At 40.9% G+C, this 21,011-nt stretch overlaps 1 protein-coding gene across 5 annotated transcripts in view; it reads right to left on the reverse strand.

The window, feature by feature from the left end:
- The window catches only part of stai (stathmin), a 50,473-nt gene that overhangs the window by 24,916 nt on the left and 4,546 nt on the right, over window positions 1-21,011 (reverse strand). For 2 of the 5 annotated variants that reach the window (XM_045740045.2, XM_045740043.2), the window contains exons 1-2: window positions 6,083-6,241; window positions 5,154-5,343 (exon numbers count right to left, since the gene is read on the reverse strand). In XM_045740045.2, coding sequence (XP_045596001.1) covers window positions 5,154-5,229 — 76 coding nt within the window. In that variant the 5' untranslated portion in view covers window positions 5,230-5,343; window positions 6,083-6,241. Of the gene's footprint in view, window positions 1-5,153; window positions 5,344-6,082; window positions 6,242-17,191; window positions 17,240-17,773; window positions 17,868-21,011 lie in introns of those variants that run through there. The other 3 variants (XM_069331837.1, XM_069331836.1, XM_045740044.2) reach the window with 2 other exon arrangements.

A 21,011-nucleotide genomic window follows, 5' to 3' on the forward strand; every position in this document is an offset into this window, starting at 1 on the left:
TTGCAGACTCCTTGTCAAGATCTGCGACATTTTTTAACAAGTCGACAGCCTTCAAATACTTTGAAATATTTTTATAAGCTGTTTTCGGCAATGAGAATAATTGCCATGCTAGATGTTGGAGGAATAAGTACTGAAAATATCACTTGCTACCCAGGGGAAAAAACTTTTAGTGTACACCATTATAGTAGATATAGATAATGGAACAAGAGTAAAATGGAAATTTCAAGAGGGTGAAATGCCCAAGAGCTTGGGGGGGGGGGGCCGAACAGGACCCCACCCGTGGGCGGCGCCTGGAAAGATTACACGGGGTAACTAAGGAAGCGCGGAGGCAAACGGCTTCAAGGTCCTGGTGGTATTATTGCCGGGCCAAGGTGAGGCAACCCATCAACAACTTGGAACACTTAAGACATTCAAGCTGCTATATCCAAGTGTAAAAAAAAAAAAAAAAAAAAACCTGCGTCCATCCTGGTCAACAAAATAAGGTTATCTTACGTTTTAAAAACGTAAGTGGGTTTATCTTCTATCTTCTAACATTAGTTAGAATTTTTCCAACCACTGTGGCCACGGCCCGCCAAACTAGGAATTTCGAGAGAGATGCTGATATACAGGTTCATTCTCATCATAGGCAAATACAGTATATCGAGTAATTGTTGGGTTTAATTGTTTAATTTTTGTTTCTATTTAACCATTATCAAGAGCGAAGACAGTTTAGTTGACAATAAAATGCGAGAATATCTAAAGTACGACCCAGAATTATTTCAAGGGACCAAAGGTTGAAAAAACGCGGGCGAAGAAATTAAGATTTAGGACTTTTCTAGGTTTATCTAAGTTCTAGGTACTGTACAAGCCGCCGCCACAAATACAAGAACCTTAAAAATATCGACAAGTTAAAAATACCTCTTTTAGCGTTTTTTTTTTTATTTTTTTTTTAGATGTTTTAGGGATCCAATAGTAAATGCCCACAAATCCACCGCTATCCAAAGCCTATACAGTAGTTTACTTGGGTTGTAGGGTAGCCTATAAGCAAATAAGTTAACCAGTCTACTTCATGGCAGCCACCATGTTCCTGTCTTCTGTACCGAAGACCACCTACAAAGTCTTCCCAGCACGTTCCTACAAAACGAAATTTCAATGTCATGCCTTTATCGTACAGTAGCTTAAGTGTATAAACGCACACCCATCTATATAGACCAATTAGTCTATAGTGTTTAATAACTTCTTGCGCTGGGCATTTTGTCCAACTTGGAGGAAAAAATTGAGAAAAAAAAACAAGCACCTTAAAAATGATTACTCAAACCTACTCCAGAAAAAACTTATTAGCGTCCTTTACCTTAAGTTACCACAAGGTATGCAAAAACTAAAGATCCTGCTTCAGCCCTTTCAGAGAACACCCCCTTCCCCCCCCCCCCCCCCACCAGTGGGAGTTCCCTCTTTAGGAGCTGCAACAGCCTTTGAGAGTTTAGGAGAAATCTAGCAAGAAAGTCTAGTGCATGGATTTCGAGATAATTGCAGACAATTGTACAACATTTAATTACAGACTGTGACTAAGCTGTTTGGGATATCTGTTTCAACACTAGAATATAACAGTTATAAAATATAACACTAGAATAGAACCCCGATATAACAATATATCGGGGTTCCTTAGCTGTTGGTTCCTTCAAATAGTGAAGGAACCGATTAAATGACAAGGATTGCGGAATTCTTAAAAAACACTAAAATAAAGAAAAAAAGTTTATATAATTTTGAAGTGCACAAAGAGGGAGGGAGGGAGCATTAAGAAAAATTTGGAGACTGAAAAACCCGAAGCTAATCTATTTGGTGCATGCATGCCTTGTAGTCGTTAATGACCTTGTATATATACTGACCGGGTGCAACATTACGAATTTAGAATGGCAGGAATTCGAATGGAAAAAAAGTGTGTTCATGGAAAATGAAATGATTTACACATTAAAATGTTCAGCGCCGTAAGCAATAGGTGTTTGAACGTCCTGGTCACAAGCTATAAAAATATGGTTACTCGAGTCAGGAGAGACGTTTAGTCTCAAGCTAGATTACTAATACACTTACAATATAAACAGTTAAGCCCTATAATGTGCAGCAATGCAAGTTACTTTATTAAGGAATGAACCATGGGTGACCATGACCCTTCAAAGCCGCCGCTGGCACCACACCCTACGCCGTATAGGCTACGACTATTGATTCACCTGCATGGCCAGCCGTCTCCCCCCACCCCCCCATCTCCCACCAGACGCCCTACCTCATCCATGTCTGCCAGACAGTGACTTCTTTCGGCTCCATGATGGAATATATCTGAGAAGTCTAGAAGCTAACAGTAATTGCACCAATTTATTAACAATCAAGCTTCCAAAATATTAGGTATTTAAAGCTCACATTGATTCGGCAGTCGCCTAGACGTCAAAATATCAAATACTGGTATGAAGGCTCTCCCTACTCTTCTTCGGCAATGGTTCAGAGGTCTGATAAATAAAATATCCAGCCCGCCCTCTAGTTGTCAATCTAGAAAAAAATATGTATTAAAGTATCCCCGAACCTAACTGACACGAATAGAAACCATGACAGTCAATTTGACGAGCCGCTATGATTTATAGTATATCACACTTTGGCCGTTGTGGCCAAAGTATGGTGTACTATCCTAAGAAGACAGATTGGTCAACAAAAATGAATGCATGAATCAAAAGCACTCACGAGAATACCAGGACACGTCTGCTTCACGCCTAACTTTCCCCTATTCATAAGAACAAATCGTACTTGCCACTCTTTGGCTTGCAGGCTACCTGCAGGAAACTAACCATTGTAAACTTTTACTGAACAGACGGGTGACAGGATGTAATGTACATTGCATTAGGATTGTCGTTAACGGAAGCTGGCTTTTATGAATTACCTGCGAAAATGTTAAATCGCGCAACTCAGTGAATTAAGGAAGCCGACAAGTTCGACAATGTCAATGCGATGGACGGAGGGAGGGATGGTAAATAGGCCGACTAACAATAAGACACTTGTTAATCATTCCTACATCATCCTCACTTAAAAGTAGTCTTGCCAATTACGACAAATAGACGCTCCTTTTTGTTTTGAAAAGAACAATTGGCAGAGGGAAAGTGTGATAAAGCCAGACAACCTGGCCATAAAGTCCTCTGAAAAATAATATTTAATTTCAGCCTTGATCGAGCAAACAGTAAAACTAGTGATACATGCGCTACTACCATTTCAAAATGTACAATCAGGATGCCTTCCTAAGAGTAATTGAAGGAATCCCCTCTAACTTCTCCGTGGGCTGCCAACTATATCACTTTAATAAAGCGGGAAAGTCTGCAGGAGATGCAAGGAGCTTTAGGAAGTGCAGCGAATGGCCCCAGTAAATCACATTAACAAGGTCATCGACGCATCTACGAGTATGCTAATTCATTGACCCGGTATAACATACTACTACTACTGCTGCTGCTGCTGCTATCAAGATCAAATGGTGGCAGACGACAAAGCAATGAATGGCCAGAAGAACGCCAAAGCAAAATTAATCAAGGATATGAACGAGGTAGTGACAGTAATGGACGCTTGGGAAAGGTTTCTTTATGTAGTTTACCTGTAATATGCTTATAGTTGCACATACCACATTAGAAAACTACAAATACGTCTGGCATCTATTTTGGCCGTTGGGTGGGAGGAGGGGTGTGGAAACAAGCACAATTCGGCGAAGGAAAGTAAGTGAAAGCACAAGAGGGAAAGAATGCAAAATGAAAATAAGTCGGTCTAGCACAAGCAGAACGCTAGAGGGTCAACCGGGATGCTCATGAACGAAGACTGCAGGGCAGAACAAAGGTTTCATAAAGAAACTTTTTAATCTCATTCACCAATGATAACCTTTGCAAGCACCAGAGCTTGTCTACTTATTTTAGACAATGGGAACGGTGATATTTCTACTCACTGCAGCAAACTACCCCTCCTCCCACCTCTGGTCGGGTAGATTACCTAACCAGTTTCCATTTGACAGTCTTGCAGTACTGACCCGCTAGTCGTTTCAATTTAAATCTATTCTTTCGTATCTCGTACATTAACCTACAAAATTACACCAGTTTGCCTTTAATAAAATTTAGCCCAACTAAACTAGTCTACAAGAAATACAACGTCAGTTTTTAATAAAATGCAAGCAACACCGTATTACCTTTTAGACCATACTATATATGCTGTGCTAACCTAAATGCATCGTCTAATAAAGTTAACCGTTAGGTTACAAATGTTAACACTGCCCATCCTCCCTACAACTTCCTTTTGCTTTTGGTAGAATTTACCTTTTCAAACATCAGACTTAGTTAAAATTCTAACACCATACTTAACTTGGCTACCGCTATCCATTTTCCCCAATTTAATCAGTTTCACTGTACCTTGTTCCTAATTTACTGACTTAGATGTGCCACTATTTACGAAACCTTCGTGTAACTAGTTATAATCCAAGTTATATGCATGGCAGACCATCATGCCGTCTCGATCTGGCAGACCCTTTCTTCCACGCCCCCGAATCAACCACCCATTTATCTTGCCAGACTTCCCAATACGGGGTAGAAAATTTATCATATCTTTGCAGCTGCAACTTAAGATTAAGAGTTAAGCTACAACTCGCTTAATTCCTTTCCGTAAGTCTTCTCACGTGTGAACTGTTACAATAAGTTTCTACTGCTACTATTACTACTAACACGAGATACTGCAGTAGTTCGCTTCCTGGGAGGTCAGGAAGGTCTATTAGGGCACTGCGACCCTTCGGGAGCGGCACCCTTAGCGACATGCTATTTTACTATCGATCGCTGGTATGGACGATGCTGCATTAGGGGAACACGTAGTGTTCGCCCTTATTTACATTCAAACCAGGGGAAGTGGGCGCGGTTCATAGAAAACGGAAGCTGAAAACGAGACGTTCGGAAACCCTGAATGGAGCAAACACAATCTGTACTTCATGTTTCATTGTCTTTTATACTTTATCAAGCTTTTTCCTTGCTTTCGACTTCATTATAATTTCAACACAATCTGAAAGCTTCGACACTGCAGGTTTTTCAAATTTGTTTCAAATGTTCATAAATCAAAAACTTTTTGTGCACTTCATATACATACACAACCAACATTGTGAGTGTGGCGAAGCTAACCTGGAAGTGCCGAGTTGACAGAACATGTCTGACAAAAGCAGCGGAGGAAGGAATCCCGAACAAGACCGATGATCATCTTGACGACGTGGGTCGACCTTCAGCGGTGCAGGAGGGATAGGTGGGAGTTCGGGGCGACTTTGGCAAGTCCCCGGACAGTGCTACAGCTACAAGAAACTGCTTCTCCACCGCTCTACACCATGTAAAAAATAAAACCACCTCGAGGTCACCAACTTTGGGATGCAGGACCAAAATCTCGTCAGTGCCGGCAAGTGTTCATTAGAGTAACACTTTGTATGCCAGCAAATTCTGTCGAGACTTTAGTCCTTAATATGGTCAAATAACCCCCCACCCCCACCCTTCCCTAGACTACTTATATTTCAAGTGGCAAGTAACTGTTGGTGGCAACTTAAGGGGTGTAGCGAATGCTGTGGCGGTACACTGACTGCACCAATTTAATGCTGTGGGGAAAAAGATATTCTTTCAAGCAAAGCCCAACACGCCATTCTGCCCCGCCCTGTGATCACGCTATTGTCGGGGCAACTCTTGTTTACGTGGAAACTTTTTTTCAATACCAAATAAGCTAATGTGCCTGATCATTTAATATCACTAACACGACGTGGCACTATGGCAGAATTATGCACATCTGTTATGCAGGTGATCTAATATCAAATCAAGTCACGTGGCCAAATGTCTAAGACATTGGAAATTTTTGAATTGCCCCGACAGTCCAGCAGATATCAGGACCAGCACTGTGGATGGCTTGTGATACAGGGCGCTGGTGATAGGCGTTTGCTGCTTTATCCAAAATGCTTGCAAGAATACCAAGCAGGTACTGCCGAGTCTACCGCCACGAGACACCAGGACAAGCTAACCACGTAATATAACATAAGTATACAAGATACATATATATACGCGTTTAATCTTCTCACCACTAAAACGTGGCAGAGCCGGAGCCTAAGGCAGTACGGTGTGGAGGTGATGGCAGTGGTGGTAAATGTTGATGGTGGTGGTGCGGGGGCCGGGGCTACACTGACTGCTGCTGCCACTGTAGTCCAGTCGCCGCTGCTGGTGCTCGCCTCGTCTCCCTGGGTGTGGTTTTCTGACCTGCGCAGTGTCGCCCGACGGTGGCTCAATCCTGCTGCTGCTGCTGCTGCTGCTGCTGCTGCCGCCGCCGAAGCAGTTTCTGCTGCAGCTACCGCCGTGTCTACCACCTGGTTACACACCATGTGCACATGCACATGTGCAAATATTTAATTATATGGTCTATGATTCCGATGCAGATTGACGTTCATCATTTTTTCCTTAAACATACCTATTTCAATTACCGTCCGTAGGTTTTAAACATTACTAGGCAAGTCGAGAAAATCTTTAGTTTTAAAATAAATTGCGATGTTCAAGTGTACCCCACGTAGACTATACATTAACCTCCTTAAGGCTATTATTGAAGGGCTCATCTTGACAGGGAACTACCGTCCCTAGTACTAAGTACTGCCCTTTTACCTGGCAAATATATCTAGGCTTTTTACTATACCATTTCATTATCTCAAAATAAAGTAGATTCATCTACTTACATTTCACAGTCTGCCAAGTCTGTGGTGGTCTTCAGGATTACGAGAGTAACCAGCAAGATACGACGACAGCCTGCCTGAAGCAGGTTAGCGTGACAATACGGTGCTTTCTTAACTGTACAACACAAGTGCTTAACCGACCCATGGCAGGTGTCGTTGCCACAGCCATCAACGGTTTCCACAATTTAAGAGCGCTTTCTCACTTTCATACCAATATCTTTTACAATTATAGCCATGATACAAGCTATATACATGATACAACTTTATTTAGTAAATCACGGCGTACACCTTCAGGTAAATGGTCAGATAAGTGTCTTGATAACTTTAAAGCGCGATAAACCAATCTTGCAGGTTTTACAACGGTGAAGCACTAGTAACTAAGTTACGAATTTGTGGTGTACTGTGTTCGTCAGTGTGTTAAGCGCATTGCCATCGAAAATCATTAAATTGTCTGGCAACCGATACAATGTACACTCCAGCCATTTATGTACATGCAATACATATAGTTTATTATATTAAACTACCCAATTTATACAAACCCTGTTCAGTAAAAGTACAACCCTTAGAGACGTGGGAGAGGAGTTTGTGGCAAGGAAGCAGCAAGTGACCCCGCGTCCTTAACACTCGCCAAGAACATGACCTACCATTTTCGTCTCTGATCTGCTATAATGCAACAACTTTAAGGCGTTTTATTCTCCACTTTGCTTCAGTTACTATCAGTTGTGGGGGTAACTGTACTGAACTAGGAAGATTGCAGTTACTCTTGTCATGAAATTGGACTAAGGAAAAGAAAGAAGTGCAACTTTCACACCCAAGTTGTGAAGGTTTAACCACGACTTTGGCAAAACTTGTGGAACCAGTGTAACTAGAATGCTGTACTAGGTAATATGTACACAGGATAGTGATTAATACTAATCTAAAATAAGAGCAGCACCCCTATGGACTCTTCTAGTTTATCCACAATCTTTAGGTCAAGTTTAATTTTGAAGATTCTCTAATCCTATAATAAGCTCAGCGTTTTATACCCATGATCTAAATATCCAAGATCTTTATACTAAATAACGCAGAACATTAGTGTACTAAAGACCCCTCCCCCACAATAACAGATCATCCATCTTCAATTGTCTTTCACTTCCTTAAGGGTCTCAAATTAAATATATTTGCTTCATGCTTCCCAGCGACAGATTACGCTGTATGAATACTCTAAGTACTGTATAAAATTTGTGAAAGTAATGATTTTTAACTAAGAAGAGGTTAAGGGTATTAAGACTGTGTACAAAGACTGACAAGTCATCCCCCTGCCTTCACTCCTTGTGAATACATCCGTATAGAAGCTCAAGATATTCACAACTTTCTTTTGTTCCCCATACAGTATACAATAGGAACACCAATCCCAACTTTTTCTTTATTAAATTATATACAATAAAGATCATATTTACATGGGGAAAAATGGTACATTTATATAGTTATAATCTGTAAACCAATTTTGTTTTAACATCACATAGCATGAGCCGTAAACCCCAAATGTTATACTTTTATCTTGCCTTGCAAGAACAATATTTTGTCTACCGAGTAACCCTCTTGCTTGCTTGCTTGCTTGCTTGCCTGCCTATCTCCATAAAAAATGCCACCTGAAGATTCATCACGAAGCCCCCTAGCCTAGTCGCATCTCTGTTTACAATATACCCGCTTCTTCCTTCTCGTCTGCCCATCTTCAGTCTCTCTAACTTCATACTGATACACTGAATGCCTTTCGTCAATCTTTGCTGCTTCTATTCTTTCAACTTTCACAAGTTTTATATTATATATTCAAAACTAAAGTTGCTTATTCCAGTCTTTCCACACAATTCAATAATTGGTACTTTCACAACACCCATGACTGTAGCTTATTCATTCCTTTGTTACTTTATAATGCAACAATGAGGCAAACCTTACTGCAATAAAATTGTTTTCGGGACTCTCAATCTAAGCCTGAGTGCGCTATAGCTGGTCCTGCTCATTCGCAGAGGCCCACTTCTAGACATATTAATGTCTCGTGTTGGTAAAGTTATTTAAAATGTGTATAAATATAAGCGCTTTTAAACCAGTTTACATTAGTGTAACTTACATTACATTTTTCACAATACAGTACTCGGCACTCAGCATGTCCCTCCCTCAGACTATATTATCCCTGTTGCTCCTTTTCATCGCCCCCTCGTGTTCACATGCCATCTGCTCACCAACCTATTAACAACGGCCTTCGGGGTTCAATAAAAGCGCTTTTTGGGAGGGGGGGGGGGGTTGAATCTTTGTAATTAAGTAGGTCAGCAGGTACTTCTAGTTAGGTACATCCTGTTGTAAATATACACTATTTCACCCTGAAGGCCCATGCCAAGGGAGGGGTCAAAATGGGGGTGCCAACCAGCAAGCATAATCCTATGTCCATCATGCTACCCAGCAATGTGTTCAATAAAATAACCTTCCTTTTTAACTATTATCTAGACAGGTCATTAATGTAAACGACTCATTTTGCATCTTTCGTATTATTATTGTGGATATCCATTAATTAACCCTTTTGGTATACACGTTCAGCTTTTATACAAAGAAATTGTCGTCACTTCATTTTCGCCTAATATGAATTTATTAAACATCTTCATAAGGTTAGTTCCGAATTATTGGAATTAAATGTTAATTGTCTGTGCATGTTTAACAATTTATGTTCACACTTTACAGTAGTAACAGACTTGAATAATCTAAATTAGGCCTAACAAAGCGTAAAATGCCGATGGATGAGCATCCTCTTTGTTGGTCCTAAATTAAAAACATCTACCCGCTAAACTTTTAGAGGGGGGTGGGGTCCCTTGTAATGGTTCCGGGGCTTACCAGGCCTCCAAAAGGTAGTGGACCTTGTTAAAGACAATTGATGATGGATGGTCAGCTAATGTGTGAAGGGGGTCTTTACTACACATGTTCTACGTTACCTTAGTATAAATATTTTAAGATCTTTGGTTGTAACATTGGCAGCCATTCACGCCACGCCTCAAACTCAGCTGATAGCAAGGAGTAAGGATTGACAAGGAGGGTCCGGTCACCACTGCATAGTGACCTCTATCCCAGTCAGGTGCAGATATTTTCAAGTCTGCCAACTAATTAATCCCTTGCATTAGGGGTAAAATTTTCGCGAACGAGTATACCTTTGTTTATGTAAGCTTTAAGTCCTGTAACCACAGGAATCCACATGTACGTGTGTAAATAAGTGTTAAGTAAACCTGTGCGAGCGAGGTGCCTTGCGCGCGTATGGTCTGTCGGTACAATCAATACCAGACACCGCCGCCGCCGTCTGGTGTCTGGGAGGGAGGGTTGGGGGTGCTACTCTATCCTTCTCTATCTTCTATTTATTGGTCTAAACCCACAGCCACACATTCTGTACACGTTAGCACATCACCTGGCCAGTCCCCAAACATCATTCCGGCAGTATTAAACCAAGATATGTTCTCCACGAGAAGATCAGAAGCAGCAGCAACCAGGGATCTTAAAGGAGTATTCCACCTAGCGAAACCTCGATTAACCTACCAAGGAACAGAACCCTCCTGCTTTGTATTAATGCAAATCGTGAAAGACAAGTCTCGAGACGGCTGTACATTCATGTTGTGGGAATTCTCTACCGTTGCTCTAGACACTTGGCCGTTAATCGTGAGTTGGGCCCACCCGCCCCACACACACCGCCAAGGTTAACCTGTTAAAGTGACTGGAACAGCACAGTCTGGCTTGAGACACCGCCTTTGATCCTGCATGGTGTACTTTAAATGAAGGTACTGGATTGTACCTGGATGGGGTTCTGGGAATTCTACTATACAAGTAACAAAAGGTTAGCCTACGTTACGTTAGTAAATTAGTTTATAATGCAAAGTATACTAATTTTGAACGTTCAAGAATTATGTCTAATAAAATAGAGAACGATACAGGAATTATGCTCAACAGCGGGAGGGGCATGAAACCCACCTTCTGAAAGTTAAATCGCCTTTATTGACATTTTCGCGAAAGCTTTCAATGTTTACTTCATGATAAACAGCGTCTGATCCTTTGCAAACATTTCCTTCAAACATGACATCAAATCTAAATTAAGTAGAGACTACTAATTTGTTCCATGTTAACTTTATTATTCGAGTCCTCGGCGGGGTGGCTTTCGTGAACCCTATTCTAAACCCTCCCCTACAACCAGAACGAAATACCGTATTTACTGAACCTTCAACACCACACCACCAACCCCCACAATACCTGGCCGCCACCCCACGAGTGGGGGGAGAAAAATGAGTACTGTATTACACAGGTCGGGGTGAGGGATTATGAGATTCGTGCCACTCCTGCAGACAGCCAGGAGCCGCCAGCACACTGGTGTCGCCAGGTGGCCAGTAATCACAAACACTGGCTGCCCCGCCAAACATTGTGCCTGTGCACTCGTGCTTACACACTTGTGTACGTACACTTTAACTACAATGTGTTAACTTCACAGAGCTCCCCAGAATTATCACAGACTTGTGTCAAATTTGAATGATCACAAATCCAGCCTGTATGGCCAGTCATATTTTGAACCCCGTGTCACTGTTGTCATTGTATGGAATAGGCGTGTCAGCAAGGGCCAGAGCTGCGCGTTCTCGTACCTCTACCATGTGCTAGCCCCTGCTGGGTGAGTCATGGGGTGGCCCGCAAGAGCCTCCCCCCCACCATCACACTAACCCCCCCCCCCCACTCAAAGTACAGTACGGGTATATCAAACACTTATTCCCTGCACGACCAAATCTTAAAAATTCCCTAATAGGGGTACCGAATAGAGGACCATCGTTAGAATACTAAGACAAACTAAAATAAAATTCGAGAGGTGCAAACGGCAGTCCGAAATATATTTGAAGATAGGGGAGGAAACTTTTTTACCAATAAACGGAACGAATTTTAAATATTGAAACTGGAAACTGTTACAGGGGCATAATTTTCAAGTACGCAAAAAAATATGCAATAAATGAAAACTAGTTCGATTTCAAACTTTTTTGACTAGTTGTATATGAAAAGGGCCTCATCTGGTCCCAGTATCGTAGCATACAGAAAAATTGCCAATTTTCCAAAATGTTCAAAAATTAACATCAAACGCAAGTGTCAACTGAAATCATGTGTGACTGCTATCACAATAGCATAAAAAATTATTAGTTTCATACAAAAAATTATTTTTTTTCATTTTTATTTGTTTATCGAACGATTTGCATGAAACTTGTACACCTGATTGCAAGTGAGCCTGTCTGTAAGGGTAAAAATTTGAGGAAATTGGTTGATGTCAACCTCAGCCACAGATGGCAGCACCTTAGACTTCTTTTAATTATTTCTTTTCAAGTAACAAATGTAATTTCTACTCTTTCATATTTTCTTCAATTTACATGAAACTTACACCTTGTATGTAGAGTTTCTCTCTACAATCTGTAAGAAGCGTTTTTTTCCAAAGTTCATTTATTGATTTTATAAATAGTAATAAACATGCTGTATTTGCATAGTTTGGATTGGGGGGGAACTGATTATTTGTAATAGTAAACTAAGCATATTTTGGAAAATCCGGTCATACAGATCCTTTATGTGCTAATGTGGTAAAGTATCAGAAATGATTTCATTTGAAACTTGTTGTAGAGGCTTATTGAAAATATAACTAGTTGGAAAACAAAAAACTTTCAATTTAGGCTGCGTTACTGAAACTGAACAGTTGCAGCCCTTTTCACACACAACTAGTCAAAACAGTTTGGTTGACATTGAACAACGTATAATAAACTAAATTATGACCGCTTAAGGGTCACTTAAAATACCGAAATAAGGTATCTAATAACAGATGGGCAATGCAATTAACGTTTATCTCCCCTCTAAACCCCAAACATGCCCGGACGTTGCCTCCATAGAATTTAAACTAGTTTTACGTCCCCCCTCCACCCATCAGCCTAAGCCAATTGAGAATTGTTGATCCATCATATATAAATTGAAGTAAATGTAAACTCAATCATCCCGCACGGATAGTCAGCGGGACAAAGTTCGTAACCATATTTAGGAGGTATTTAGGACCTCCAGGAGGTATTCATAACTGCTATGATTAGGCTCTATCAATTCCCCAATTACCTAGACACACCTGGAGATAAATAAAAAATTATCTAATAGTTTATCATTATTTACCCATGTACATTACCATTTAGTAGTAGTTTTCAGATTTGGCTACTCTAAACAACATTTCCATGGCTATAGTGAGGCTATAGTGACACAGGCTATAGTGAGCCCGTAATATAACAACACAGCGTAACGTAATATAATAACAACGTAACACAACTTAATATAATATAACAGGCTATAGTGAGCCCGTAATCCCGGCAAGAACATGCCTGAAGTTACCAGAGCTACAGCTGGAAGGAAACTACTCCACAGAAAACTGGTCATGCCATCGATTCAAGTGAGGTAGCGCTTAGCCGTGGAGTTTCTAGCCAGCCACATCCCCCCTGCATGATCTTGTGCATTACATTATCGAATGTCCAGTCATTAGATTTCTCATTAGACCTGCCGGCATGAGGTACCTGCAGCTTTGCAATTTCTTTATGCAGATACGCCTAAACATTTTTGTACGTTAGACAGCAGTTTTTTTGTTTTTTTTTACCTACATATTTAGTTCACGATTATAATGTTCCTAACTTTAAACATTGTGACCACACTGCTACCGCACGAGTACATAATAAATTAAAAGTATATTTATTTGAAATTCTTAAACTTTAGCAGTAATGGTAAATTACTTTAAATACACGACTCGCTTTGCGGTAAACTCTTGCACATAACCACACTAGACTCCAGCATCCGAACCGGTGAATCACCCGACCCTGGAAACCCACCCAGACCTACGCTGATATTCAGGGAAAACCCGATCCTGACGAAGGAAACTCTCCTGGAGCGGGGTTGGTCGGTGCTTTCTTTAAGCTGTTAATGTAGGTAGCTTCCACTTTTGTTTTTTAGGTACCAGTAAAAAAATTCAACAGGTGGATACATAGGCAGATTAAACCTTGTTAAAAGTCAGAAGTCTCTCCCAAAGCTCTGTGCTACATAGCCTTCCCAGCTTGGTGCCTTCTTTGATAATTATTTTTTCTACCAAAGCTCGTCCAAGCCTTATCACAAAAAGCTTTCTCTGGACCAACTCTTCCAATCAGTTTAGAACCAGCTTCCCTCAAGGCCACTTGCCCAATACTTCTACCAACACCTTTATCCCCCCCCCCCAAGCCTTCATCAATAGGGTATAGGCGCAGTCTTTCCACTTCGTAAAAGTTCACAAGAGCAAAAACAAGAGCTACGAAACGGCACACAACTTTCAAGTTGATTTATCTTTAATGTATGATGCCCAGGCGCTTTCTGCCTGGAGCGCAGGTTGGGATGCAAGCAGTGGCATAAGCACCCCGGGGGGTGGGTTCTGTTAAATTTGAGTAGAAAGTTGAATTAAAGCAGTAGGCAAAGGAGCAGGTATGAATAACTTGCGTCCAGTACTATACACGTAATACAGCCAACAGGGAGACCCCCCCCCCCCCCAGGACTACGTTGATAATGTCTGGTCGTTGTACAGTACCAGTGATTACACAGAAGGTAACATTAATTGCGGATATTTCTTACGAAGTCCGTAAGAAATTATTAGTCAGAATCTTTACTCTAACGAGTGCGAGACAAGGTATATGGTCCAGATTTCCACGTAGGCAAGGCATTTCGTAATGGTGCGCATTTGACGTTTTTCTATAGAGTGGTTCGGAACTAGTCAGATCATAGGAGTAGAGATCTCAAGTGTTAGAAACCTTTCCCTTGTAATTACAGTGCAAAATTTACTATACATTCAGTTTGAAATATACAATACGGAAAACAGATCAAGGTCTAAATTATTCAAGACCTAGGCTCCTGCGCACTACTACTACAATGCAACCAAGTAGACCCAGCGTCCATGATTAGGATTTACTCTGGCAAGACTGACAAACACTATTCAGTTCAACAACTCTTCAAATCACTGGCTTCAGTCATGTAGATTTTTTTTAAATTGTTACCGACTGAGCTACTGAAGCTATACAAATTTGTTAAATTACATTCAATTTGCTTTTCACGTTTGTCGCATTGAAGTGATGTTCTTTAATATACGAATTAGTTACAAAACTACCAAGCCCTAGTCAATTAAAACACCTAATATCTTGACCCCTTCCTTCCCTCGAATCAATACAAATAAAGTGCATCAAACTATTTCATTCACTTGGGCCATAGGCGTCACGAGTCCCTAAAGTCGAAGACCGTAGCTTTCTCAATTTTATTTACACCTAATTTGTCCATTTAAGAGTGGGATTACGGTTCCTATGACAATGAATAATGCTCGCGAGTCTGCTCCCTCTGCTAGGTGGGTGGGTGGGTGGGCGAGTGCGGCGGCGCCAACTCTCCTGCATATAAGGCAGGAGACTCGTTGCCAGAGTGGCTTCTGTTGCTGGCCGTCCTCCCTTGCTTGTGGCTCTCCTACCTCTTCATTCACTAACAGGAACTAACAGTTCCTTGAAGCCTAGGAACAGCATTCAAGTATTACATTTTAGGAAGTCAATTGCTGCGTGACTTTTCAACATTAGACCTGCCGTAACATTGAACATTATACTAGTACGTATCAAGTCTACCACAATATTCCGTTTATTAAGTACTGAGCACTTCTGATTTATCGATAGATAGACACTACTGCGTGTGGACATGTTATAGTATACTATCGTTTTACCGCATAGCTGAAGTTTTAGCATTAGATTTTATCCGAAACGATACGCAAATGGCTTCATTAATATATGCAATTCCTCTCCCTACAATTGTAATTTACTATGTTTTGTACACATTCCTTTGCATAAATGTTAATTTGAAGAAATAGTGTAGGCAGAATAAAGTCCGTCACTGAATAAGACTGAGAAGCGCATGTACTCACCAAGTTGAGCGTGCGGGGGGGGGGGGGGGCTCTGGCTCTTTGATCCAGGCTGTCAACTGTCAATCAACTGGATGCGATGTGGATAGCATGACAAACTTTCTCGTGCGAAAACGAACAGGCTAAGTTGATTTTCAACACATGCCTTTGACCGCAAGCTATTAAAAAAATCTCGAAACACGGTGGTAAAGAAACACAAATTCAAACAACAAGAGTATGTTAATAATTTTACACCTTTTCTATCAAAGGTGAACTTTCAGCCGACTAAATTAGTTCAACAGTAAGCATACTCTAGTCCATTAATTTTATCTTTAAAAACATAAAACTGAGTTTAAACATTAATAGCTGCCAGGGATTTTTAAACCCAACAAAACATTTTCGTTAAACTAGAGAAAAATAGCACACGTCCTCATTAACAGCAGTTAGCCAAGCCAAGTCTGGTCTAGTTAGTAACTAGAGTAGTTTGGCAAGTGTATATACTGTATTGCCGTACCTAAGGGCGACTTAATCCCGTTCCAAACAGCCGTCAATTAACATGGCTAATGAACGACTGCCAATTTCCAGTAACAAATTAAGATTCTTTAACAAATTTAGTACCTCTATATGCGTTTATATATTGACTGCAGCCGTAAAGGTTGTTTGAATGATCATCTTAGTACAGGTACAGTATTATCAATATTCTCCCATTTGGTTGCTTTTTAGCATATTTGAAAGTCAACGCACTTAAATGTCCAGGATAATCTGAACAAATTCCTTCCTTCATGCGATGTAATTATTTTGACTATAGTCAGCACAATAGTAATCGAGGTTAAATGCATGCATGCATATTAAGAGGACTCTTGGAAAAGGGGGGTGTGGGCGGATCACGTTTTTGGTAACCATAGAGCCGGCGGCTTCCTGTCCACCTTGAGGCCACTAGAGATGGTATCCCTTTGATAAATACAAGTTAATTATTTACGACGTCCAACCATTTCTCCTATACGTATACTGTATTCAATACAAGTGACCTATTGTACCCAACAAAATTAAGTCAAGTCTCTCAAAGCACTATTCAACATTTAAGACAAGATCTCCATATAACCGTAATACACAGACCATAAAAGACTATTTATGGAGCTTAACAGCCTGGCCGACTAGTGGGAAGTGTACCCTGAAGGACGCGTGTCCGGTGGCATTGAGCCGCCGGTGTGAATCAATACCTGCTGTATCTAGCGACCTCCTCGCCCGCATGCCAAGATGCACCTTTGATTAGCCGCTTCCAGTTCCACTTTCAAACAAAAAATATCACAGGTTTGTGCAAAATTCCGGACAAGTACGTCAAAGACTAGAACATCCGTAGTGAATAACTTTCATCGCCATGCTCTTAAGACAGTTTCAAGATAAAGGTGGATGGTAATAAGGATGAAAGCGTCTAGGAGATTTAGGTTAAAATGCTATATAAAAAGCCGAATAGTTTCATTACAACAGTACTCACCGTATCTGCAACTTTAATTGTAATGAATACTCACCCTTCTTGTCGGAGATGTTTGATGGAGGAGACATCTTGACTGATGATTCTGAAAAATAATTCAATTATTATTTCAGCTATCAAAACATATTAGACTAACTCTTACAATATGAAATTAATACCAGGTTCAAACAATAAAGTTGTTGCCAATACTTTATTAAACTTATCACTCCATATAAACCCATAGTAACTTTGCTATTGAAATTATAGCAGTTTCAATACTTAACCTAAGCACGCTAACAAAATTAACACTGCAAAATTTGCATCTTGCGTTACAATTTGAGCTTTTGCGCGGCTATGCAACATCTTCAGTCACTCAAACCGCCTTGTAATCAAAGTGGTAAATTCAGTTTGCCACAAATTCCATTTTTCCTTTAACCATGAAGCTATGACTACGATGGCTAAACCAACCTGCACTTTCGTAACTCATCTCGGGTAGGCCTATCTTGTGGCCAAGGAAATTCCTCAATCTTTCTGAACCATTTCCCCCTTAATTACACTTTCTTGTTCACAAGATCATTAAATACCACAATTATTGCACTAATCGCACTCACAAGGATGTCCGTAAGTACATACACGTTACCTGTATCTAGAACAACGTCTACTCTCAACGACCTGCTGAAGTCGACCACCTGCACTAGACGGCCACAGTCCATGACTGTCCGCTTTATTTGGGCTCAGCACGTGGTCTTAGCCCACTTCCAACATGGCGGCGATATAACACGACCTTGATATGTGGACCACTTTTTTTTGCTAATTTTCGGACGACACGCTATTTACGTCAGACATAATTGGAATATTTCTTTAAATTAAAATGATCTACAAAAATGCACAGTTTTCGTCATGATATTGACGTTAAATGTAAATGAATTTAAAACAATATCGTAATAAGCGAGACTTACTGTACCTGTGATGCGGCGACGAGGCGAGGGGGGGGGGGTATGGGGGAAGGATATGGGGGCAAGAGGTTTAAATGAGTTGGGAAGGATGCGTCACTAGGACAAGAACCTAGGTACTCTAGTAATGGTTTAGCTGCTAGACATTTACTACTGGGTACTGTGATAACTGAGAACAGTTGAAGGGGTGGACTAAGAGGGTTGGTAAAACGTGGGTATTCCTGTGGCTAGGGGGGGGGAGGAGGGGGTGGACTGGAAGGGGGGCGGGCGGCACTGCGGCAGGAGAACCGGCACAACGTCAGGAGTAGCAAAGGCGGGGCTCTTCTGTGGTTGGCCACAGGCCCCTCCCGGTTTATATACAGTACCCCATCCCGCCCCTGGCCCCACCCACGTTACACCTGCACTAGACGCCACGCTGTAAACCTCTACATACTAACTTTTGTAGCAACGCCTAACAACTTTACCCTGCTAAGCGTCATATCAATACCGTTGGTGCGCGTTGCCTTTGGTGGCACGTCACGTAAAAATGTCCAAATGTCCAACCATGCAAAAGACCAGCATAGGTCAAACTATATGATTGGTAGTTTAAATACCAGAGATGCTTTTAAACAAACGTGTGCGAATCTCTCGCCTTATGTCAAGTGAAGAAATCCACCCTAGAAACACTTCTAGACGCGGACGCTACGTTTGCGGTACCTTCATAATCAATGCAGTAGGCAAATGTGAAGCCAAGGCCCTGGAATGCTTCAGTTTGCCTCTGGTAACTTTTCTTTGAGACCAAAACGAACTGAATTTACAAGAGCACTGCCACTATTTTAAAAGCCATAAACAACTATTAGGTAGTAAAAATTGTCTAGTACAAAACATTTTCCGTTTTAGGGTAATGTTCACCAACAATTTCCATAATTATTGTAGTGTAAATTCAGCATAGAACAATATTAATGATTTAGCAAATACCCTAAATTAAATTTGCAATACAATAATCTAAACTATAAACGTGCTTTAATCCAACGAATGGGGTGCCATCAGTGTATACGAAGGTCACTAACCTCCAAAATGTTTGCTTATAGATAGCTACTATGGTTGCAAGGTACAATAATTTGTACAGAGTCCAACGTTTACTACAATTAATTTATTGATCCCCAAATACAATAGAATCTAGCTTCCCCTATCCAAATGTATATATAGGTACTAAATTAGACCCAAGATTGCGTGTCCAATGCCCAAGTAAGTTCAGGTTCAATGTTAGTCTTATGCCCATTAGAATTCTAATACTGTAGTGCAAAACTAACTCTTGGGTAGAAAAATGTATTTTTTTGTATATTCCATCCATAATGGAAGGGACCCAACATTTATAGGGTCTACGTAGTACAGTCAGATTCATTTTCGACACAATCGAGAATTCCGGGTTCGAATCACGGGCGGGATAGAAATGGTTGGGCATGTCTCATTTCACCTAGCCCCTGTTTACCTAGCAGCAAGTAGGTACTCTGGAGTTAGTCAGCTTGTTGTAGGGTCGACTCCTAGGCGGTTTCAGCAATTCGGCCTTGGGGGAACCTCAATAAAAGCCTAACGTATATGAATACACTGGTTTCCTGTCGCCCGACACGGTGAATTATAATTATATTCATCATCGTGGTGTAGTGAGTAATTCGTCTTGGGGTCATCCCAGATGCACGCGAGTTCAATTCCATCACATAGCTCCATAATATATTACCTCCCTGGTAGTATTTAACAAGCATAATACAAGGTATACATTACTTTATACAGAAGATTGGTTATATATGTATATAACCAAAATAAAATGTCAAACTATTATGATCTCTACTTTAGTCTTAATCTAGTGATGTTCATTAAAAAAATTTAACTACCAAATTTCGCCCGCATTTCTACGTTATCAATGAACATTTCAGTGACCAACTGAATACCGACTTTCCTTACAGAATACTAGCCCAGTTCTTTAATGTTACTCCAAGAGCTGGCGATAAATTAATCTATAGTAAATCTTTGGGATGAGCCACAAATGGCCAGGCAGAAGATGAGGCGGTGTGTCAACGCGACCATCTCTTCTCGAGAAAGCAACCCGGGAGTCAATAAGAACAGAGGAAGGGAAGAATAGGGAAAAAAAGGCAGGCGAGGCTAGTGCGGCGACTCAGGCCTGGTCATTCACCTCTAGCCCGCAGACGACACTTCCCGTACTCTACCCACCAGTGTCATCCCGCTTTCCTGTCCTGCGTGACAGTGAATACCAGCATTATCCTCACTTTAATAAGACAATCTAAATCCTCAGATTAGGCAAAATTGTAATTGTCAATAAAGATAATAATTCCCGCTTTCCAAGACCAGTCAAAACATTAGCAAATCGTGATGCACGGATGTTGATAAAAGTGGCACTGTAGCATTTCTTTCATGTAGTGTCTATAACCCAATATTACCCAACTGGAAATCCAGCAGTGCCAGGCACCAGCGAGAAAACAACCACACCCGTCTAAATATGCCCTTGGGCTGGGAGACCGCTCAACACATCCACACCCCTCCGGAAAGCACCGCTCAACTGATATATCACGCAACTCAAAGCAAATAAATTCGTACTATGGAATCCAACATACACCATTTAAGTATCGCACGGAGTATCAACCATGAACTTTGGGTTAAACTTGAAGATGGTATTGTACAAAGCGGAAAACACTAACTTATGCAGCAGCTTGGCAACGAATTTACCTGGAGGGAGAGTTTACTGGAAAGGGTTCCAAGAGTTGGAACCCTGGGAGTCTTACCAGCACAGAGGTCAGACTCGGCAAGGTAACAAACTGATGGAAATTTTAAACTTGACTAGTACTCTATCAATTCCGCCCAGAAAATTATGATTAACCAATCATGGGTAAAGAATATGAAGAGCAATAGCGCACTAATTAATGAAAAAGT

This window comes from Procambarus clarkii, chromosome 26 (assembly GCF_040958095.1).
Source record: "Procambarus clarkii isolate CNS0578487 chromosome 26, FALCON_Pclarkii_2.0, whole genome shotgun sequence".
NCBI lineage: Eukaryota > Metazoa > Arthropoda > Malacostraca > Decapoda > Cambaridae > Procambarus > Procambarus clarkii.